This window comes from Onychostruthus taczanowskii, unplaced genomic scaffold (assembly GCF_017590055.1).
Source record: "Onychostruthus taczanowskii isolate IOZ18803 unplaced genomic scaffold, ASM1759005v1 scaffold121, whole genome shotgun sequence".
NCBI lineage: Eukaryota > Metazoa > Chordata > Aves > Passeriformes > Passeridae > Onychostruthus > Onychostruthus taczanowskii.
Window position 1 is genome coordinate 652,576 of NW_024498363.1, and position 25,674 is coordinate 678,249.

The 25,674-nt window shown below is 38.8% G+C and overlaps 1 protein-coding gene across 1 annotated transcript in view; it reads right to left on the reverse strand.

Annotated features, from left to right (window-relative positions):
• KCMF1 (potassium channel modulatory factor 1) overlaps positions 1-25,674 on the reverse strand; it is a 43,559-nt gene that overhangs the window by 16,980 nt on the left and 905 nt on the right. Inside the window, 1 exon segment of the mRNA XM_041395903.1 lies at positions 4,168-4,335. Coding sequence (XP_041251837.1) covers positions 4,168-4,335 — 168 coding nt within the window.

Here is a 25,674-nt window from a genome sequence, read left to right on the forward strand (position 1 = left end):
ATGTATACTTAATATTAAAATCTAACTAGCACATTCTTAAAATTGGTAGGTTAGTGACAAAACAGAAGTATCACAGAATTCCTTAGATAAAAATCAATCTTTCAAAGAGACATCTGATTCAGGATTAAATTTTCCTATTACCCATCTGAATACTTTATTGTGCACCTTCTTCATGCATACTTAAGAGTAAAAAATAAACCCCCTACAACATACACACATAAAAGGCATTAAGCCAAAGGTACATTTATCAAAGACTACTGATGAAAAAGTTCTCAAGTTGCAAGACACAAAACATAATTCTTAGTCATTCTTGGTTTCCAGTTATAGGCATTTTTTGAAAAAAAGTAGTTTAGAACAAGCACTCATTGCAGCACATTGAAATCTGTGACATTTAATGTTAGTATGTTTCAGTCTTCTTACCCCTGTGATTACTATTTATTACTTACAGCAATGCTGTCCTTTTAGCCCATATCTAATATCCAAAAATAACTGGTAGTGGTCCTCAATAAATCCCTCAAATCCTCTCTCCTTTGTGCTAGTCAAGCTCTCAGGAAAGACAAGACAGCAAAAAGACAGTTTTGTGCCCTCCTGTCCTTGTGTGGTAAGAGGCAGGAGGCAAGAATCCAGCACAGTCTCTCTTTAACCCTTCCTTTAAGACAGTACTATCTGTTTCCACCCCAAAGACACAGAGGGTGAAACACTGCCTAGATGGGGGGTGGTAGCAGGCAGTAGATGTCCTACTACTCTCTTTCCAGAAGGGCTCTGAGGAGTGCTTGTTCATGTATGTGCTATGTGTGTGTGTGAGTCTGTGCATGTGTGTGCCAGGATGCGTGTCTGCACGTGATGTGTCTGTATGTGCCTTTGTGCACGGCTCTGTGTGCACATACAAGAGTTAAGACATGCACGTGTGTCAGTGTGCACATGTGTTTTCTGGTGTGCCCAGATGTAAGTGCTATGCACTTACCGCTTTGCACAGTGTACACGTATGCTAGCACACACAGCATTGTGCACATAGATGTGCTGACGTATTGCATGCACTGCTGTGTGCCCATGTGTTAAATTACATCCTCTCAGTTGTGAAAAGGTCTGTGCTTGTGCGTGTGCACAGGCTCTGCATGTGTGAGCACAGCCCTATGTGGGATATGCACGTGTTGATGCGTATGACACTGCACACATTGATGTGCATAGCTCTGTACACGTGTACTCAAGTGCATGGGTTAGGTGTGCACCGCTCCGTGTGTGCACAGGCATATGCTACTAGCAAGTAGCAGGGCTTTGTGCAGGTGAGCAGGTGCCTGTGTGTGCATTAGCTCAGCATATGTCCCTGGGTGCACACCCAGAGACATGGCTCCAGAATCATGGCTCTAGATACACAGCTCCGTGCATCCAGCTGCTGCCCCACCTAGGAAAAACAGGTATGTGTGTGTTTGTGTGTGTGTATCACTATTGAGCTCTGCTGGCTGGAGTTGTCTCTGGCTCTCTGTGTGCATTCTATTCTCATAGAAAGAAAAATTTGCCTCTATGTTTCCCTTTTACAACTGTTAAAGCAAAGACAGACTGCCCGCCATAGAAGGAAGGGGAGGCATCCTAGGCACAGCCAGTCTCTTTCTCTTTTCTCTAAGACAACTGTCCTTTCCATGATCCCATGGGCTAGACAGCCTAGCGCAGCTCAGAACCCACCTGGGTACAAGAAGAGTGGGCGGCCACAGCCAAAAACCTTTTGCTAATCCCAGAAAGTTTGGGGGATGCTGATAGCAAATCCTGATGTGGTATTGCCTTCCTCTAGTCACTGTCCCTGTGCTGTTGGGTGGGTAACAGCTGAAGATCTTCTTCCTCCGTATACCAGCTCTACCTTGACCAAAAAGACCCCTTTTGCCTTTTTCAGTAGTCGCCACTCCTTTTGTCACCTTTCTCACGAAGTCACCCTCCTCCATCCTACATGAAGCCCACAGTGCAAATGCAGCAGTGTCCCCGATTAGTGACAGCAATAACCAGATCAGCGACAACTGCTGCTTGTGCCTTTCACTTGCCAGCACAAAACCACATTTTCTCTTGTCCCGGGAGAAGGCCATGCCACTAGCACACCTCCAGCCTAAAGTGGCAGACACCCAGATCTTGCCAGCACAGACAAGCCTAGAGCATCCTAGAGACCCTCACAACCAAAAATTTGCAGAGGGGGATGGGGGTGTAAGTTGGTAAGCATTGCTGCTTTAAGAAATCAGAGCCTGGATAAATCCACCTGTTTATTGGAGAAAAACTACTTGCGCTTTGGGGGTTTTTTTTATGCTGATAGCATTCTTTTTCCATGTTGATAGCATTCTTTTTCCATGTAAGTTCAAATGCAGTAGGATAACTGCAGTATCTCTACCAGATGAGAGGGCCAGGGGACACCTGCCTGTAATGGTTCATAAGCCGGCATTGCAGTTCTGGCCAGGCTGGCAACCAGACTGCCTGACTTCTGCTGCTTCTCCTCTTCAGAATACTCGCTAAGACAAAATTAAAAGGCCAGTGAAAGAATCCACAGAATAAAAGCTAACACCCACACTGCGTGAGAAGTAACCAGAAAAGCCCCAAGATGACCAAAAAGTAGAGTCAAGCTTCCACGGGCCAGCTCGAGGACTGCTTATGTAACGCTTTGAGCGAGAAATTTAAATTGTATTGGTCATTGATGTAATTGTCTTGTTTTAATGGATAGAAGTTACAAGTGTCTGTTGAGGGGAAGTACATGGGGAACAGTGAGAAGTGCTAAAGTAGTTCGCTTGAGAATTAACAAGTGGAGTATGACGAGAACTAGAAGGCAAGACCAGGCAAGCCCTTGAATTCGCCACCGAGAAGGTTATACAGCCCTGCTGCAGGCAGCAACCCCCTAGGCATGTTAAGGGGGGAGTAAAAGCTATACCAGACCTCTGTTGCTCCCCTTTGTTGCTCAGACCAATTCAGGTCACACACTCCACCAATCATATTGCTAAGAGAAAACCTGAAGTTTTTTTCTTTTTCCCACTGTCCTCACCCACATCAACAGATGCTATTATGACTCATCCAAAATCAAATCTGACTCAAGAGAAGCATGACTAGGTCATCAAAATCAAAAACAAGAGCTAACTGCTTAAGCCGTATCACTTATACTAAAGGAATAGGGGGGTTTGTTATAGATAGGTAATATGATAATTGGCTCTTGCAATTAGGGGATGAATATTATGTGTGTATTAAGAGAAGTTTTACTTATGCATGGTTATGCTAGTGTGGTTTGTTTTTTAGATGTCCACAGTTCTCCCCATGGTCCCCTTTCCCTGCTCTGTGCTGCTGCCACCAGACAGCCTAGCTTGTCCGGGGCATGGGAGAGAAGGCGTGTATATGTGCCCTTGCATGGGGGAGCTGAGAATGGGAAAAGCTTCTTGCTGGGGAGCATGGCATGACAACACCTAACCTCCAATCAAGTTGCAAGAAACAAGTCTCCAACAATAGACAGCAAAGAAGAGCTGACTGACAGACTGTGGGAGGGGCCAGGAGCAGCCATTTTGTGGGTGAGCACACAGTGGTTAAGTCCCATGCTCCCCAGTGCTGTCCTTTTTGCTTATTCACTCCATTGTTGTATTTTGTTAAGGTTTAATAAACCTTTGAAATTTTTAAAGTGACTTCTCAAAGACACAAGAACAATTATTATTTACTTTAAATACTGAAAAGGCTTTACAGTTAGAAATAACTCTTGGATTAGGAGATCTACAAAGGAATTCCAAAAAGACTACATTCTAGTCCTTCCCACTAATCTCTCATATCCATTGCAGCTCACCACTACCTTTCCTACACTTACAGTCTCACAAAAACCACAAATGAACTACCTTCCTACAAAATCTCACCAGGGTTTTTTTTCTGCCTGTAGACTGTGGTAATTTTAAGAATAGTCACTATTATCAAGTGTATTTATTAGTCTGATAATCTGATGTAATCAGACCAAAATAACAAAATCAGAAATACATATGCAGCAGTTTAAAAACAAATGCAGTTCTACCAAAGAAAACATGCCTGCTTCTTAGAACTCAAGAACTTAGCCCTTATTTTTAGTGCACTAACAGGGGAAGTAATTAATAATTAGAAACATGAAAATCAGCATTATGTTTGTGGACACAATACAGGAACAAATTACTGGAGTTTGAAATGATCACTTACCAAAATCTACTCTTGTTAGTATGCACTGCATTGGATGGTCAGTTGTATGCCTTGTTGTTGTTGCACCACTTTCATAACAAGTTGCACACAGATCGTAATCGTAGCAAATTAAACACTTGTACCGGCGACCTCGAAAATTTCCTTTTAAACATGCATCACAGCTGACACCTGTAAACAAATAAAACTGCTTTAAGACAGCAACAAATGCACGTATCCTTTATGAGGAAGATCTGTTGCTATTGTCTCTCAATAACTAATAAAGAGCCAACCATGTACAACAGACATGTGCAGCTGACCCGAGACTCAAATTTTTAAACGCACTTCTGTCTTGAAAAAACACCATTCTCCCAAAATTAGGATCTTGAATTCTTGAAGTAAAGCACACTCAAGCACCTGAAAGAATAACAGGTCAAGTTATAAAAGCTCTTTGGCTGCATCTTCCTACAGACACCTTTACCTCTTAGTATCAACTGGTATTTTGACTGTTCACACAGGAATTGTGCCCCTTTCAAAAGCTAAATTGTGTAACGGCTGACCAAGAGGAAAGAAAAACAACAACCAAATCAACACTGCCAAAAGGATACTAGTTTTTCAGCCTTAAATTCAGCAGTTTCTAATATTTTAATTCTGAGTAACAATATAGCCAGACATTTCATGTGGTGCAGAAATTAGGACCTTTTCCCATTTTCTTTTAATTTAGCCTGCATCAGTTCTCTCCATTCTATTTCTCCCTTAAACTCATTCTTTGCAATGTAAAGTAGTCACACTTGCGTGTGTATCTGAGAAATGTTTTATAGCTTCAAGAAGTTTTCATTTTTCTTTGTATGGCTTCAGTTCTCTCTGGATTGCCTGGTTAAGTGCAGAAGTGGCATCATCTTGTAACCTGCAAAGGCTAACAGAAATGTCTTCAATTGCAGCAGCAAATTAAGGGCCTTCACAAAAGAAACCACTGTGAACAACCAAGGCACAATTTGGATCAACACCTTCTTTCGGCATCACTTAAGATTTCTTCTTCACAGTTTGGCAAAATCACAGACAATTTTAGAGCCAGAACAAAAGAGTCACATTAGCCATATCCCTATGTTTTTAAGCCTAGTTGTCAGAGGACTGGTGCAAGTTACAGAATTTTTTTTTGCATTTCTTTTTACTACTCCACTCGGTAGCATCTAATATAAGCTTTACCACAAGTAATTCAGAAACACATTAATAAGCAATTTCTTTTGAATCTCCCCAACTTGTTCAAACAATTACATCATTACACTGAGAAAAGCAGTGAGCAAAATTATTTTATCACTTTTGCCTTTTGTTTCTCCACCTACCAGGAAAGCTTGAGGTACTAATAGCTTCTAATGTCTAAGCATGGTGCTTACGTGAATACTGAACCTATTTCTTATTCACCTCACTGCTTGTATATTCTGCAAGCATCACTCTACATGGAACAGCATATTAGAAGAAAGTATCTCCAGAACCTTTGTTAATAGCTGAACTATGTTTTGAGGATGGCATGTTACCATCTTCAAAGTTGGTTTGGTTGGCTTTCTCACTTAACTTTTTCCCTGAAGTTTCATCTACAAACTCTGAAAGATTTTAACTGATGATTTAGACACTGATAGCTGGCTAGTTTCTGAGAGCACTTGCTTCCTAAATCTGTAGTCTGAATTTCACTGCTTCAGTTGGTTTGTTTGCTTTTTTCTTCCCACAGAGAGACCCAAAAAATTCTACCTATGCAGCATGCAGATCTTCCCAACAATGGACACTGTACATACAACACTTAGCAGCTACTGGCAGCACTGCGAGTCTCTTTGTTGCCTACTAAACTTTCTAGAAAACAGTTGATCAGCAAGTTAGACATCCCACTGAAATAAGCCGACTAGTTTAACCTAGAGTCTATGTCAGACACTAACCGCCTCCCAACTGATGTACTAACCCATGCTTCTCCAGAAAGTAGTATTTTTCCCAATCTTTTCATTTAAGCTTGGAACAATTGATTTAATGCAGACGTAAGCCTCTTTGCAACAAACTCCTCTCATGCGCTCTCTCGAACATTTACATCATTCCTATTTGAAGACAGACATTTTTAAGAAGCTCTCATTTACATGTTTTCTTCATGTCACTACTTCTCCACATTATTCCAAACTGCCATTTCCATATATGATGTGATATTAACTTCAGGGAAAGTCAGCCATAAACATAACCCACAGCAATGTTTGTATTTAAATCTTTAGAACATTTACAGTAAGAATCTACCAGGTCTTCAAATAACAGATGACGTTTGCTACTTATCATCAATTATTAGAACGTCTACAATCTGCTTCAAAGAGAAAAACTAAAATTAGCATAACACATCCATGTGGCTGGTAAAGTCAGACCAAGAGAACAGCAATGTTCTAGAGACAGTGTTCTTTCTTTATCTCTCAAAGTTGGTATTTTACAACAATCACCATGTCCTCTGCTCTGAGGAACAGGCTGGCAGCAAGGGATGTACTGGGTTACGCCTATATCCTTACCTGCAGCAGAGAATGAAAACTGCAGAAGGGAAAATTATGAAATTGAAATTTAGGAGTTAAACACATGGTTAAATCCCCAGACCTCTCTTGAATCCAGCAGGATCTCTTTTCCAGAAATTAGGTTACTTATTTTTCCCTTTTTATAACAGTCTGAGCAAAGTCAGGCCTGACAGTTCTTCCTGTTCCTTTTCAAGCCTATTACTTGGCTGCCAAAATCCCAACTACCTACCCAACATGTGATCTAGAAACTGAAATAACCAAATAATTTCCTCCCACCTTATTCTTTCTACTATAACAAAAGCTTTTGATCTTAATCTTTTACACTTTCATCTTTATATCAACTTAAATTCCAAAAGTTCATTCTGCCTCAAACCCCCAAAGGTAACATTTTATTTAGAACAGCATGTCTTTCACTATGTCTATCCAACATTTCCCTGCATTTACCTTACATTTCCAAGTATGGCAGATATGTAACAGATTAAACAGGATGCATCCACATCAATCCCAAGTTTTGTGAAAAAACTCCCCCACATGCTGGAGGAAGTTCACTTTAAAGCAGGGAACAAAAGCACAGAATCAGGCTAAAGAAAAGCATAAATACTCTGTGACAGGTATTTAGATACACTTCTGACATTCAAGAACTGCTACTATTGACTTCTAGAAGATTCACAGAATGAAATCCTTTTAACCCAAAAAAACTTGCTGTTCAATGAGAACTTCTGATTCACCTTATGGAAAATATTGGCTTGGAATGGTAAGAGTAAGAAATATCCATTTTAGTTACACATTACATTACATTGTACATGATATTGGAGGCATCCTCAAATTTTTTTCTACTTTGTTACTGCTATACAAGTACCAGCATACACTGCATAACATAGATCACATCTAATTAAAACCTTTCTGATCAGCGTAAAATGCTCTTTTAATGCAACACTGTTCCAGCAGAGGACAGCATTGTGCTAAAAACCTAAGGAACTTCGGTTCACCTTTAACTATCAAACATCAGATTTTTAAAGTTTCTTCAGAAGTATTCCTTTTCAATAAGAACACAGCCTCTCTAGCTTTACTCTGAGTGAAGTGAGTCAGGACATACCTAACAGTCCCATTAATAAACTATGTTTTACCCCTTCACTACAGAAGTCTTACTACGTTATACGAAGCCCACATCTTCTTTTCATCCAGGTCGATTACTACAGCATTTTACATGCTGAATGGTTTGCTGAGTGATACTTGAAAAAAAAAAAAAAAGAAGTCAAAAAAATGTTCTTTCCCAATACCTTTCATATTTTAATCCTCACAGGCAAACATACTTTGATCTTATGACACTGAACTGGCTTTGCTAGAAATTAACTAACATGAATGTAACTGGTCCTGGATTTAATAGATACATCAAAGAGAGCATATTAATCTGAATTCATAAAACGGAGAGAGTAACACTGAAAAAACCATATGGTTCAAGTACTATACACACCAGGATCAATTTGCATTTACCATTACAAGCAAAGCTATAAGGTAACATCAGTGAAAGTGTCGGTAATGTCCCAAGCCATTACTGCCTTGAATAGACAAACATTTGTAAAAAAAGCAAAGGTTTTCTCCCTTACTTAGTGTCTTTGAGAACTAAGGGCAATCAAAATAACAAAATAATGATATTTGAAGCCAAACAATCAGACCCATACAAAATAATTAGTTCATAAATTGTAGAAAACTCAGCACTTTTTTCTTGTAAAGAGCATATGGTCAAAGATGAGTAATATAGAGATACTGAAATAAGTTCCAGCCTCAATATGAGGCCTTGAACTTTATCAATATTTTGAATGTATTGTTAAATTTTTAGAAATTTCAAAAAAATACCAGTCATTAGGAAACATTTTAAACACATATAAGGCCAGCATCTGAAGTATTCAAACCATGAAAACAACAATTAGCTCCAGATAAGAATATTCAATAATTCTGCTACTCCTGAGAATTAAATTTCTTTCTCTTAGCAATACACTGGAAGACACTAGTTTCATGGGTAGTTATCAGCATTTAGCATTCCTGTCAACAGCTGAATATATAAAACCCAACCTTCTGAATTCAGGTACTGTTTTTTGTTCATTAGTGCTCAGAGTGAGAATCCCTGCATTTCTTTAATGTACAACACAAATACAAAATTAGGCAATCAATGGTTTCTTCTCCAAAAAGAAAATGCCAGCTACTTAAGAATTTCTTCCAAACTTACATGAAGCACTGAAAGGGTTCACCCTTCTAAAGACTAGAAGTATTACATGCAAGAGTACTGCTCAGTTTGAAGGGACTAGACAAACGTTAAGGTTTCTACCTTTTGAAAGCCCCAACTTAAGCATGCAAGTGAAAATTAAAAAGTTGTGCTGCCTCTTTTGTGGTACAAAAGTTTGCAACATGTATACTGCATTTTATTTATATATTCAGAAGAACATACACAACACTACTTCTAAAATGCATCTGATATGTTTTAGTGTAAGATGTCCTTTTAAAGGATTGCTCTGGGTTTATTCAGTTTTAAAGAAATTTGCTTGACATTAACTATCTCATCTGCAGTCTACATGCCACACAGCAAGTCCAAACCTTAAGATATTCTACTTAAGCAGTTCATTTATTTCCAAGACTGAAGAAAGGAAAATATATGCCATTTGATACTTAATAAAAAAGAAATGCCAATTGTTTCTTACTTTAATAGATTCATTTCTCAATGCAGACTACTGTCTAGTTTGAGAGGTCAAATTCTAAGACCTTCTACTGTTTCTGTGAGCAATTCATGAGAAAAATCAACCAAACAGAACAGTTTACTTTTCCTCATGTTTACTAAAGCAAACTGTGAAAATAAACATTAAAGACACCTACAACATAGAACCTACTTTGTCATTGCAGCTACAAGCACTGAACAGAAAATTCACACACCATACCCCTGAAATAATCAAAAAGCCCTCTCTGTTCCCTCAAAGAGTCTGTGCGCAACATGGCTGAACATGCAGGATCTTCTCACAGCAAAGTGGAAGTAACCAGACTAAAAAGAATTACTAGGACCAAAGTTGCAGGCAGAGATGTTGTTGACTTGGAAATGGAAAAGAAAAGGGAGGAGGAAAGGGAGGGAAGTAGGCCTACAAAAGGCTTTTTGTTTTCTTCACTGCACTCCTTCCTCTCTGGAGTCTGGAGTAGAAACAGACACCCGAATCTGCTCACCTCTGTTTTCAACAATCTTCACACTTGCAGAGTGCCTGATACTTAGAATTACAGAATCACCAAATCCAACTGTCCACCAGGAATACCACTATAATCCCATAACAACTAAACCTTATCACCCAGCACCAGATCCAGCTGCATCTTGGATACCTGACTCCCCTACCCCCCTGGCAAACAATTCCAATTCTTGACTATCATTTTTTTTTTTTTCCGATATCAAATCCGAATCTTCCCTGTCTCAGCAGCAGGCCATTTCCTCTTGTCCTCCCACAGCACACATGTTGGAAGAGACAGACCCCATCTCACTACATCCTTTCAGGTAGTTGTAGAGACTGACGAGGTGCCCCCTGAGCCTCGTCAAGACTAAACAAACCGAGCTCCTTCAACTATTCCATTTTTCTGGACTTTTCAAAGCCTTGTTGCCCTCCTCTGGACACATGCCAGCACCTTAATGTCCTTTTTAAAGCAGAAAGACAAATGAACACAGTACTGGAGGCATGGCCGAGTGCTGAGGACAGGGGGACAACCACTTCCCTAGCGTTAAAAACAAAGAATCGAACAGTACAGCAAGTTTCAGCCTTGATCCAGGAACATCAACCAGTCTGCTGCTAAAAGAAGTTTTTCCATTTTTGCTTTAACATTCCAGGTTGCGGAAGTTATACACACAACAGTTTCAGTCATCTTGGGCATCAGGAACAAGTGATTAGTAAGCACTTGCAAAACATGCCCAACTCTACATAGGAATCATGCAGGATTTCTGGTCAAGCCAATCTGGATTTCCAATTTAATATTTAATACTACCTCACATGTGTCTTATCACTCAATATAATTTAATTTAGCCATCAAAACCACCACAACACAAAAACCTGCTGAAGTACTGTAAACAGATTACAGTGGAGCACAGGAAGTTTGTAGTGTGGCAGCAAAGGAACTGGCACCAGACATGATTTAATTTAACAACTCTGTTAATCTGGAAGATGGCTAACAGTATGTGAACTCTGTTAACAGAAAAATACTTACATTGAGAAAGCTACCAACAGCTCCAGGCTAAGAAAATAACAGTAAAAGCACTAAGCTACATCCTCAATCTAGTAAAATCAATGGCAAAGTTTCTCACTCAGTAGGACAGGACCATGTTCCTGAGCTTGTTTCAGGATGAGTCAACAGAAATACACTGCTCAGGCAAGCACCAGCTACAACAGAATTGGGGCAAGAGAAAGTATATCACACGCAGATGAGTTTTACAGGTGTAAGAGACATGAAGAAAACTAAAATACTAAAAAGAAATTAAATAAAAGAACTGGCACTTCTCTGTAGTCTCCTAAAAGTTAAGATACAGTGTTCTCTGAAAATAAACCTTCATGCATTTTGGATTGTCGTTATTTAGGAAGAGTGGTGTAAAAAGGGAAAAACACACAAGGAGAGTAAGACACATGTCCCATCAGGCTTGGGAGACAACTAAGTAATACAGACCAGCTGAACAGAGAAAAGTAAATATACTTGAAGAATGCTTTTTCTATGAGCCACTGTTCCAGGCAGATAAGACAAAAACCCAAAAAAACAGAACACCTGGTAGAGGCTAAGAGAAGCTTAGCTGAAATTAACTATTTAGGTACACCTTAGACATAGCTCTGGTGTAAGGAATACACACTCAACTTTATCTCCTTTTGCAATAATAAACTCACTCCTGATCCTTTTAAACATCACCCAAACAGGTAAACATGGCAACCTTTTCCCACTCTGTGGAATGGGGAATTGGCAAGATTTATCACAGGTAACAATGCAGAAATTAGGCAATACTGGCTGGGAAACCAAAGAGCTGGAAGTGAAAGACAGAAGAAGTCTGCATGCCGCAACTGTTCCATGCATTTTAGTAGTAACACTTGGCGATTACATGTCTCGTAATAGCTCAGACTTAAAAGACTTGCACCAAGTGGTCTGCAAATACACACTTTCCAGGTCATGAAACACATCTAGAAAGCAGTTGGAAGAGGGAGGGAAATAAAAACAAGTGGTCTTCTCATCATTAAAGAAAGCAGTAATGCCTAATACAAGACAGTCTCACCTAGATTCCTCCCAGTCAACTCAGGCCATAGAGAAGAGCACAAAACCACCTTCAAACTTAAAGACTGCCTTCAAAATCATCATTTTGAATGACATCACATTATCATAAAAGGAATTTATCTTTCCTTAACACCACAAGAGGTCTAGTAACTTGCAAAAATAATTAAGTCCCTCTGAACACAACACAGAGGGGAAACAGCATGTTAAAATCCTATAATTTATTCATTTAAGTAGTTTCAATATTCTATCCTGGGCTTTCGCAAACCATTTTTCTTACTCTGAACATAAACAAACTGCCTTGGCAACTTTTCTTCTCCCTCTGTTACACAGAGATACCATACCTGCTTCTCAGGTTGGTAACATGTCTACAGAAACTACAATTGCTTATGACAGGAAGGCTACACCAGAAGTGCACTGTGGGAAATATAGCAACCTAAAGCAAAAAAGATTCACGTCTACTTCCAGGCTTTGAGTTTGTTCCCATTCCTCCCTCTTCTTCTTTACAATTCTTCACAGCAGACTTCTTTACTCATTCAAACAACCACAGAATGGTCTGGGTAGGAAGGGGCCTTAAAGATCACCTAGATTGAACATCCCTGCTGCAGAGAGGGACATCTTTCACCTAAACCAGGTTGCTTCAAGCCCCATCTAAACCGGCCTTAAACAATTCCAGGGATTGGGCATGTACAGCTTCTCTGGGCGACCTGTTCTAGTGCCTCACCATATTCAAAAGATTTTTTTTAAAAATCTAATCTAAACCCATCCTCTTTCAGTTTGAAACCATTCTCCCTGGTAAACAGGCCCTCCCCACCTTTCTTGTAGGCTCCCTTCAGGTACTTGAAGGCCACATTCGGGGTACCCCTAAAGCTTTCTCTTGAGGCTGAACAATTCCAGTTCCCTCAGCCTTTCCTCACAGGAGAGGTGCTCCATCCACCTAATCAACCTGCTAGCCTCCTCTAGACTCACTCCAACAGTTCCATGTCCTCCCTGGGACCCCAGAGCTGGATGCAGGGCTCCAGGTGGGGTCTCACCAGAGGGAAGCAGAGGGGCACAATGCCCTCCCTCCCCTGCTGGCCATGCTGCTTTGGATGCAGCCCAGTACACATTTGGCTTTCTGGGCTCCCAGATTATGTCCAGCCTCTCATGCACCAGCATCCTCAAGCTCTTCTCAGCAGGCCTCCTTACATGTTGTTCATATGTTCCCTGTATTGGCAACACAACCATTTGTCAGCCATAACAAATGCCTTACCTTTCCCCTCGTTCTTCTCATGCGGAAAAGTTTCACTGAGCTTTATTACCTATAGTTTAATTCCTCTTGTCACCTTAAGCTGCACATGCATAAAGAACCAAACACAATCAAAGTATTATATTCTGGAACGCTTCCCTGATAGTCCTGATCATCGCACATGTATCCAACTTACTTTTAAGAATAATTTACTAACCACTCCATCTGAAAACAATATGTCACATAATTTTTCTAAAGAGCTTCTGGTCTATCACTACACACTAAAATCCATCACTAATTTGTAGACTGTAGCTCAAAAGTCTTCTGCACTTAAGTATTTTTAATGTAATTAGCTCATCTTCTTAAACAAGACTCAGATGTTTTACTTTATTTGCTGAACCACAAAACAAACCAGGTGTCAATAACACAGCATTTTATCAAAACAGATAAAACATACCTCACTTCATGATTTAAGAAAAAAGCAGAGGAATGGTCAAACACCCTTTATGTCTCACTACTTACTATAGGCTCTGCTGCCATGCCACAGCTACAAAATGCATGAAGCACTATTTCAAGGATAAAAAAAAAATCAGTGTAATAAATAAATCTGACAGATATCAGTTGAAAAGCTTTTAAACAATCTATTAGAAAAAAAAAACAATCTATTAGAAAAAAATACAAAGATACTAGTGAGAAAAACCTAGATAAGGAAGCAGGGGAAGGTGGACATATGAGAGGTATTTTAGCTGTTTTACCTCCATATCTGCCTCTTGGAAGCATAAGATTTTCCTTTACATTTTCAGTCTAATTTATAAGCTCTGTTCTCTACTACCCACTGGACACTGCTCGAATTCCACACAGAAAGGTGGTTTTCACCCACTAAACAACTGAGCTTCTTAAAGTTCTCAAATGTTGACGAGCAAAACCACTCATCCTTAAACTTTTATCTTCCGCAATTAATACCTTCTTTAAACATGTACACTGGCTTTTAAGACTGCCTCACAGCACACTATGCTGGATTCTGAAGTTTGATATGTGTCCAACAAGCAACCACAAATAGATCAAGTTTCCTAGTCTACACCTAACTGTAAACTAAGGTTGGGTATGAAGGGCTGATATGTCTTCAATTTCCCTTGACAGTCTTCCAGGTGATGTCACTGGGATGCATGGATGAAGAGATGCCTTCAGCTTGTTCAGCTGAACAGGATGTCTACAGTCCCAGTACAGCTTCAAGACAGCTGTTGTTTTAACACATTTTCCGAGCTCTCTACTGACTGTTGCAACACACCAGCTATTTCAAGACAGTAAGCATTAGCTACTTTCCTTCCAGGTTCTTCTCCATGCGCTAGAGTTGGCAGCTACCTTACTTTACTGACATGTGTTTAAGCAGAGCAGTCAAACTCAGCAGCAACTCAGCACTTCTTACCTTCACAAAGCTTATAGTTCTGTGAGAACTATAAATTTTTTCAGGATGGAAGAGGTATACCAATGCACCTGAAAGGCTGTACACTAAAACACATTTTACAACTAAGACGTTTGTACGGGTTTTTTGATTTACAGGCATTTTCCAGTACAATAACAGACCCCAATGTTGTAACTTAGAGCCTATGGTACTGTCAATAGGGAGTCCATTTTTCTTATGTACAATTACAGGATGCCTACAATTATTGCATGGAGCCAATTATTTACACACAACTAGTTTAATCTTCTTTAACCCTAAGGCTTGCTCAATCCTGAATATAGGCCAGCAGATTTCCTATGCAGTTTCTAATTTCTGAGATATTCCTCAGTCCAGCAGCTTCTCTAGAGTTTTTCAATTAACTAGAACAAACTACAGTGTGGACTTTTAAATTTGCTATACACTGCCAAGATCTCCAAATGCTCAGCACTGTGAAAGAACATGCAGGCAATGTCATCTTACTGATTAGGGACATTTAATGCCACGCCCTATTGCACAAGTTAAGAAAATGTCTGCTTTCTTGGAAAGTGATAATTTTTGAAGAAGGACATTTAGAAGGAAGGAATAATAAGGTTGGAAGAAGCTCAACACAACATTTAATGCCAGCGTTACAGAGGTGTTCATCAGCAGATTACCTGAAATACTTCCCCTGAAGAAATACATCACAGTACTTCTAAAGGTTTGAGCCTGGAGTCCTGCACCTCATTCAACTATCATCTTGAAGTTCTTCAGTCTGGGCTAAATAAACGTATTCTGGCATGCAATTCCCAACAATCCATTCCTTCACTTTCTGGTCATTTTCCTTTAATTCCTCATGCTTCCAGAACCAAAATATTAGCTGAGCTTTGAGGAACAGTAAGAATGATACCTCACAGTAACTGGCTCCAACACTTAAGAGCTAGATAATATTCTAACAAACTATGAGATAACACAGAACTTATTAATATCCACCATTTACACTTTTTTTTAATGTGACATGAGTTAAACTTGAGAGTTTATATCTTGCAGATTCTCTGCTTCTAAATAAACTTCTGACAGCAATCTGCAACAGCACATTATCAGTAGCAACATCTACCAGTACAAATTTGACCCTTAACAGTCAACTATTCAATTATCTACACTATAAAGACAAGTTCATATCCTAATCAATCTTTATTTGTGTATCCTCATTTACAAAGCCATTCTTCTACAGCAAAATCTCAAGCTGTTTTCTCTGCTCATCACAAATGTCTTTCAGAATAATGAACACTGTATGTTGTCAGATCCTGCCTGGCATTTGACAGGCCTTATGGCAAACAACCTTGGAAAAGACACCTGCAGATCACAGTATCCATTCTTTCTGAATTCAAAATAGGCAAATAGGCTTCTATTCATCTTTGGAATTTTCTAAAATTGAAGACAACCAAGGCAGAAGAGATCTGGAAAACAAGTCTGACCTATTCCCGAGTCAAGACATTCTGCAGATTCTACTCCATCTTCTCAAACCTGCAAAGGATCTAATTAATATAATCAACAGGTCATGGTTAACAGCAGGAATAACTGACTTTCATCTGCACAGTCAGAGATCAAACTAAACTTATTGATATTTTCATCTTACCAGAACAGTACAAATGATAGCAGGAAACAGGTATGGAATTAAAATAATCTGCACTATTTTATGCACATCTAGACTGAAAAAAAGCTTAGTCATTACACAGAAAGCTCTGAATTCTCTACAGTTTTGTGAAGCTTAGATGTCTTTCTTCAAGGTTATCCCTGAAATCACTTTTCCAAACCCATCTCATTTTCCACCACTAGTTTCAGAGCCTACTTTGGACGCGTGAAAAGTAACACTAGCAATAATTCAGGGGGTGAAGTTAGTGGTGTTATTTACTCTCAGGAAGTAAACACAGAGGAAACTTTGGAAGCTGCAGAGGCACAATTATGTCAGCCCAGATATGACCTTTGTTCCAGCACTATTACTCCTAGTAAAGTTTCTCTCACTTCATCGGTGGTTCATAAGCTGCTTCTCACTACAGAGGTTTTCCACTTGCAGTGATAACCCACACCTCAGCTTGCATGCTGAAATACACATAACAGCTGTACACTAAACTCCATCTCAGCATTCCTGCCTACATTAAAAGCATATGCAAATATACAGTAATTCAAACATTTGCTTTATTGAGTAGAAGTGATGTGATGGTATCCTGAGCACAGAGAAGCCTTTGTGCCCAAACCACAGATTTCTTCAAAGTTAATTTAATTCTATCATGAAAGAAAGTCCAACTGACAAGGGTTTATAATCAAAACTCACGGCAGTTTAAAATTCATTCCAGGTGAACAACAATTTCTGAGCATGCTCAGTTAATACACACACATACACAGAGGTAAACATGCAAAAATATATTTCCAATAAAACTGAATGTTGATTCTTAGCAGAATCATTTATTTGGAGATAAAGACAAAAGTTACTGATGACCACACAAGAGGTCCTTACACGACTATACACTAATGCACTTGTGACCTTGAAAATCATGTATGATCTATTGCTGCTGGAGCTAGGATACTTGAGATACCTATCAAGTACCCAGAGTATCACCTGTTTAACATCTCACAGCACTGCTCTTCAACCAGGCACCTCCAGGAGGCCACCATTTATCTGCTAAATTATTCTAATGTTGTTCTAGGCACACACCCAGGTGTTTATTTCTAGAAGCTGCCATGAAGTTCCTCCCAGACCATCAAGCATCTGGAAAGCAGCTCTGCTGGTCTGAAAACTGGTCTGGAAATTTGTTTAAAATTACAACCCTAAGACGAATATTGATATTTTTACCTTTCAAATTTTAAGAGTAAATACAGTCTCATAGACTAAGCCATTGGAAATCACCTTCAGTCAAGAATACTGGATGCTTTAGTGTCAAATAGCATTTACACTAGGAATAGATTGTTACTGAAGAGCTTTGTAAACAATGACTCTGCTCAAGAAATAATTAAAAAATACATTAGTCATAACCTAGTCAAGCTTTCACTACTAAAGGCACCTCATCACATCAGCCAACCAACAAAACCAAAACACAAATCCATCTCTGTATCTGGCTGCCTAAAACCCTTCCAGCAATAGCTTTTTTTTCTGAAATAAGTGAGGGCATTAAGAAACACCAGAGCTTTGCTTTTCTAAGAGGCTTACAGAGGCAGGCATTAAATTTCTATTGCACTTGCCCCCAACAGGGGTCTACAGCTTCCCAAGGGGTTTTTGAAAATCCCACCCCAGAGCACTCAAAGGACAAAAGTAAGAGAGGGAGAGCACAGCAAAGGGAAGAAAGAATAGTGACAACAAAATAAGAGGGTAAAGGATAAGAGATCAAAGACAAAAAGAAAGAAAGCAAAGATAATTTATCCTACCAGAGACAGCACCTCTTGTCAGTCAAGACAAGAAACATTGCCTCCCAAAAAGAATCTGGCACCAGGAAGTGGCAGAAGGGGGAAAGACCAATCTGACCTGAGGTAAGAAAAAGAAATGCAGTTACATTTTTTTTTTAGAACTTTGTTGTTTCATCTTACTTTTGCAGCATATTTTTAAAAAACCTTTTTTCATTAATATTCTTCTTCATCTGGATTTTTGTCAGTTATGACAGTGGGATGATACAAATCAAATGTGGAACAGAATCAACAGTATTTTGATAAAAATGAGAAGTTAAAGACAAATTTTAAGTAATGTGGGGATATAATATGAAGTGATAGCTGCCAACAATATATGCTAGTGAAATGTCCCAATGAGTAAAAAATTTGGAAGAATGGACTTACATCTATAAAACTCACTGCAACGGAATACAAGACCACTAATTTCTACCTGTAGGAGACTTTGCTGACTGCCTACTGCCTGTTGGTAAGATAAAACCTACACCTGATATCCATGTGGACATGGGAGAAACATCACAGTCTCTTGTATCCAGGTTCCAAGTTTATTGCAACAAAAAAGTTGTACCCAGGTCTCCAACTGAGAATGGGGTGACTTTTAGAGACAGTGTCCTAGAAGCTCCAAATAAAGCAATCACAACAGAAAGAACTAATACAAACATGAAATTCACTGCAGGGTGATAAATGAGCAATAAAAATTAATGCTCATAAAAAACAAATCATAGACTATGCCTACATTTTTTTACAACTATTTAACCATTAAAACCGAAAGGAAATAAAAATTCCACTAAGTAAATCCATTCATCCTCCCCCTATCAACTTATTCAAACTACATTCTCAGAACAAACCTCGCAGGTGGGGCGGAATCATTTCTTTGTAATATGTCAGAGTCTCTAGTCATACTTAAAAATAATTCCAAACTATAACAACTTCAAGTAGTAGAAATAAAGCCATTACCTGCACACACCTCTGATACACAATTCCAAGACTTCTGTGATGCTGCCTCACAATTTTTACTCGGCACAGATCTCTCTTCTAAACTTAGTAAATGACAATGAGCCACACAAAACTTTTCAAGTAGATTTTAACTGAAACACTGGGTTTATACATATTTTCTGAAACAGTGAAACTAATGAGCTTGTCTCTATGCCTCACACTGAATTCCAAACGCTTACTTTACCATGTCAAAAATGCTACACAGAAAAAAATGTGGATAACCACTAGAAACAGATATACAGAAAACTGTTGGAGTAAGTTCAAATCAGACACTCAAGTGATGCTTACGGGAAAGGGAGCTAAGAAATAAGATCCTTGACTGCCACATTTGAATCAGAAGTAGTTAAAATACCTGGAGTAGAAAGTTTAAGATAAAATCCAAAACTTTAACTGTTAAATCTGGATATGAGGCAGCTTCAAGGACAATCAATAAAAAAATTCTCCATAATCTCATCACACAGTGTACAAAAAAGCAGCTCAAATTTATTCCTTCCCTTGAATTCATGAGATTTCTTCTTGTATTTGAAAAGGGAAATCACACATTATCTTTTATGCAGTGATGCCTTTCTTTCAGGTTCTCTATTACCCTTTCTGAGGCACACTTTTTTAATTTCTGTCCCTGCAATAATTCCCCCTCACACAGCCTTACCTCCTGAGTCACTAACAGCACTCTGATTGAGTTTTCTGAACTGCTCACAGTACCCTAATAATGTTAATAATGTTGTTGCTGTATGAGTGAGCAACGCTCCTGCCCATAGCTGAAGTTTTGTATACCCTTCTCCATTATGTCTCCATTTTCAGAACCTACAGCTACCAAATCTGCTCATCTGTTGTAAATCCTGTAGAGAAGAACACACTGCACGTGGGGATTTAGCCCAAATGATTCCAGGAACAAAACCCATGAAAGTTCACTACCTTACTCACGTTAGAATATACATATCCAAAGTATCAATCTATGGTCAGAATCTATCAGATGTCATCTAACACAACTATATTCCTTTCTTAAAAAATACCACCTTACTCAATTAACTGGTGTATGATATTCAACAAACAAGAGAGTCCCTGTTTGTTTTGTCCTCCAGCCTGAGCCCTCAGTTATCACAGAGTTCAAAGAAATTTGCACTGACTATGAATTTTCTCACTGCCTTCTCTCTGCAAGCATTTTATCTACTGCATTTCAGGGTAGCCCTAACATCAATAAATTAACTTTAACAACACTTCTAAGCAAGATCTTGCTTCTCTTGAAATAGAGGGTAAACACAGCATGTAAAGAATAAAACTCTAAGTCTGCTGAGCATAGTCAGTCAATCTGAGATGCTAAAGGATGAATTGTTAAGAATTCTTCATTTTCTACAACTAAGTGTTTTTTCAAAGCTCACTGCTCAGTTAATACAGCTGCAGGTGTGAATACTCAGATACCAAACCAGGTCTTCATAAGGAACAAACAGCTAACAGCTACCCGTGAATTCTTGACAACTTACCTAGCAGTTCATATGAACTGCAACAGAGGACACGACAGCTGATCCAGCTTTCCACAACAAAGCTCCACTGTCAACACCTTGGCCATCCTTTCCTTCTGTAATATCTCTATCTGCTCCTTTGCTGTACACTCCCAAACACTGAGCAGTGGTCTAACATAGAGAACCATCCTGCACACCCTAAAGAATGCAGGGTGGTGTTGAGTAGATAATATGCAGCTGTGCACAAAATAAAGATACTCAAATGAGGTTGAATTACTGCTGCCTCTGCAACCTGTCTCTGGTACATCCCAATTCCTGAGCAACATTCTCCAAATATACTGCTGTGTCCAGCAGCTTCTTGAAGGTATTAACACTCTATTAGTCACTGATTTGGTTTCATATTTAAGAATAATGGAAGCAACATAACAATAAAGATACAACAATGAACAGTGACACCAAGAACTCTCCCTCAAATGTTATCAGTAATGTAAACACGCAAAAGTATTTGAAAGTGTATTTCCTCTTTTTACTTAACATGTATGAATTTTATTTGTCTAGTACCACTCAAGCAATTTTCATGGCTCTACAAATTTCCCCCGAATCCCTTTGCGTTCAAATCAACATTTGGAAGAGAGCTTTTTCACTGTTTGTATTCTCTCTTCACTCCCACCCAATAACATTAGAAATATCACAGTTCAGTTCCAGTTTTCCTGCTTAAGGTATAGGCTATCAGCCTTTCAACATCAGTAATTTATATCTGATCTTTTTCTCCCTTTTCACATGATGGTGTAATTATTTTTTATAAAGACCAGAGAGAAAAAGCTATCTCCCTTTACAAACACTTTTGGAGGACCTTGTTCAGACTCTGCAGGAACAGCAGCAGCTTGGTTCACACAGTTTCCCAAACCAGAGTCAGAACCCTTTTATTAAAACCTAGCTTCCATAAAGCCAGTAAGTATCATACCGATTAAAATATGAATTCTGTTTCCAGCTCTTTTTATCATTAAATGATGATTCACTTTCCTACTGAAATAAAACAAGTGTAATAAAAAAGCAAATTACTATGTTCAAATATTTCCAATCATCACATTTGCAGCTGTTTACATTTAATACTAACATTTTTTGTGCCTGAACATGGCTCTCGCTAGTCAAATTGTCACACTAAGTCATTTTCAGCTACTGAACTACATCTGTAATTAGATGCATTAATATGCTACCATAGAGTAAAGAGTATGAAACACTTTGCATATGCAGATAGAAATGCCTTGGAAGAATCAAATATTAGTGCAAATTCAAAAAAACCTCACTGTTTTATGTTATATGTACAACTTAATCTGGACTTATGTTCTACAAAACAGATCTCAGTGGCAGCAACATATGAAAGAATTTATGCTTATTCTGTATTGTGAAATACAGTAAACTCCTTGTCTGGAAAAGATGTAAGCAAAGTAAGCACTGGAAGGCAACAAGTTGTAACTGGTCTCACAGAGACACATTTCATTCCTACATGCCACACTTCATCAACACCCTGTCTTGGGTACTTTGTATGAAAAAGATGTAGTCTTGTTAAGTAAATTTTAAGTTTTACATGCAAAAATATATTAATTATGTATTTGTGTGGCACCTTTCTAACTGACACCATATGAAGTATTAAGTCATGCATCAACTGGCTGAGCACTAGAGTTTGTAGTACCCTTCTGCAGCTCAAGTATGACACAGTTATTGCATGACTACAAAGGGCAGAAATAACTCTTACTATTATTGTTTTCAAGAAGTTTGTTTCAGATTAAGTTTTATGTTTACATCATCAACCCAGACTCCCAATCTTTTCACACAGAGGACAGCCAGAGGACTGAAGCTAACAATACCCTTATACTAATGGTTTTTAAGTGGTTGGTATATATTCAACTCTAACTATGATTTCCTGAATTTCAAAGACGAAGTTACATGCGTTTCTTTTAAAAAATTTACTTATTTACTTTTCCACTACAAATAAGCACATTTTTCAGTATCTGTAAGCACCACATTTATGTATACACACAAAGAAAAGGAGCACAGAAACACTGGCTCCCTCCACTAAAAGTATCTCAAAGCCAGAGGAGAATATTTGGAAAGGCCATGTGGTCCTGACAATCACTACTCTCCCCTCCTGCTGTGTTACCACCATCCATTCACAATTTACTTCACGTGGGACTAGGATTACCTACAGACCTTTACTGATTTTGTAAGAAATACTGACAAATGGAGACCTGCAAAAAAACTCAGAACCTGCATTGCCGACAGCTCTTTGAAGCTTAAAGACTACCTCCTCCAGTGAGAACAAGCAGAAAAGGATGGAACTGGCTCTGGGAGTGAAGCACAGAGCACGAAATATGGAGACCTAAGTGATGCAGGTGATATGGAACTGGGAGCCCTCTGGAGGTGCCAGCTGTAGGGAATTTGAACCCAGGCCAGTTAATGCTGTTACGACCTATTTCCACAAAACAAGTTGCAGAAATGGTCTTGTAATGATATTCCTGGAAGTCGCAATTCTCGATTTTTCTGCTGTCCTGGGTGGCGTCTACTGCCAAATAAGAGAATCATTGCCACATGTTCACAAAAGGACATCACATGTAATAAGCAAAATGTCTCCTCATAAACTTTCCACAGCGTAAAAAAAAAAATTAAAAAATTACCTACCTGTTCTTTGTAGGCTGCCAAATATTACACCACCACATATTCCTCCACAGAGGGGCTAACCCAGAGACACACAGCATATTGCTCCTATAAACGGAACGTCATGAATGCCAAGACCAGGGAATGACTTGGTCAAATGTTGCATTCTACAAAACCAAAGGCTAGCCTCTTAACACCAAATCACAAAACAAAAATTGTTTTGAAAAATTAGAAGAGCCTAGCAATACCGAGAGATAAGTACTTAACTCCTGAAAGCATTACCAAGGAAGTCTCTTGAACACTGAATAAACATATTAAAAAAGCAACACTAATTCAAATTCTAGTTGGTGCCCATTTTCCTGGATTTGGGAGAAACAGGACTCTGGACCTCATGTGTGAAATGAAAGCACAGTGAAAAAGCAGGCTGTGGTGAAACTTTTTGTGAAGGATAACAAAACCATACTTTTAAAAAACAACAACAAAACCAACTAACCAAAACACCGCAAACAATTCTTTTGTACAGATTATTATGCCAAAGAAGCAGTCAAGAAAGCCCAATGGAAAGTAAGAGTAAATCTCCATCAAATGCTTTACAGCCTACTTCAAGTCCCAAGCCTTTAAGAACTCTAACTTCACCAGCATTTACACATCCAGATACATACATTTCCACCATAAAACTGGTACAGCATCCCAATTTTCTCAAGAAATATCAATAAATTTTGTTTGTAACTTTGTGTACGGACCATTTTGAAGAAAATACACAGGAAAAAAATAACATAAACATGATTAAAGCTTGCTTTTTCCCATACTCTTCCAAGACAGTCATCTCCAAACTAGTCATACTGAATCAAAAATTGTCAGCTGTGAATAACCTTGCACAGTTCTGAAGCTTTCTTTTTGAGTATATAATTTCTACAGATTTCCAGGTGCTACCAAAATCAAGACCCAAAATCTCTTCTCCATAAAGCTGGAAAGTCATCCTTCCCATAATGTGTTATTCTATCCCTGTAACAATAGTTGCCTAAAAACACATGTGAAGTGTGAAGCAAGAGGAGAATCACTGAGAAATTAAGAGACAGACTAGCTTTAAAAAAAATTTAAAAATCACAAGGATACAGTGGTAGATGTCATTTGTAATCTCACAGTGAGGATGTGTTCTCAGGAATGCACTGTTTGTTCACACACACACCTGAGAAGTCAAGGTCTGGGATCCAAATCTCTCACTCACTTACCAATTAAGTAATTAATTATGCAATTATATCTTTTTTTCTCACTAGGTGTGTCTAAATGAATCTGCTTTGGAAAAAGAATATTAAGCCAAATTTCATACACAGTCACTCCTTTTAAAAACACCAACAAATATCAAAGACAGGAAATGTAATTTTTCCTGCTACAAACATCTAACAACTGAAAAGAAAATTCATGCTACAGTCTCCATAAGAAACACACAAGAAAACCTACTTTCAAATTCTATTTTAACAAAAAGACAGGGCTGGAATGTCTTTTTAACACATACCACCGCTTCTTATAATAGTCCATGCACTTGTCACTGAAAATGACAAAAGAACAACATATGATATCACTTATCACTATGATTAAACTCGCATCATTTTAACCTGTTCAAGTTAGAAAAGCCTGTATTCCATTACTGTACATTAAAGAGAGTATTATGGATAAATACACAACAGCAGATACTTGCAGACTGCATAATCCCACTACACCACCACCACCACCAGCAAGTTTGTGATCAATTTCATTTCAGCTAAAAACTGCCATCTTTAACCATAAAAAAATCCATCTCCACCCTCCGGGGAAAACATGAAGGCAGGGGAGGAAGGGGAGAGAAAGCAGCAGTCTTACTAAGCTTCAAGAAGCAAACAAAAAAAGTTTGTGGGTTCCAGGAGGGCAATTCTTTGATAGAGATGCACACTTACTTGCACAAACAAGAAGTCTGCAAAATACCGTGACACAAACCAAAAACCATGCCTAAAATCACACTGCCTAAAATCAAGCTACTAACTAGAAGCCAGCAGTGTAAGCCACAAATATCGAATTCTCCTATAATGCTTCTGTCAAAATGTTTTAAGATTAGATGAAACAAAGAAATGATAAATTAGATAAGGGAAAATGAAGACAACACTGAATTATGCTCCTAACATGGAAAAAAGTTATCTTTTCAGATGACAAACGCTGGTTTTATAAAATACTAATTTTTTAAATACTACTTTACCCACTGGTAAACAAGGACGGAAAAACCAACCAACTTTCTCTCCTGGTTTCATACTCCCATCTTCCTGAAGATATTGCTTTCTTAGCTTCTATCTCTTCCTCCACCCTGCTCCTTCCGACTAACTACCCGCTGAACTCCTGCACAGCTGTAAACACAACGGGACCAGAGGCAAGCAGCACACAGAGAACACGTTTCTCCGGCGGCCTCAAAACATACCACTACTATACCAGCACCGGCCTCCTCGGCCGCAAGGCAAAAGCGAGGGAACACGGACAGATCCCGGGGCCGCCAGAACACGAGCCACCCCT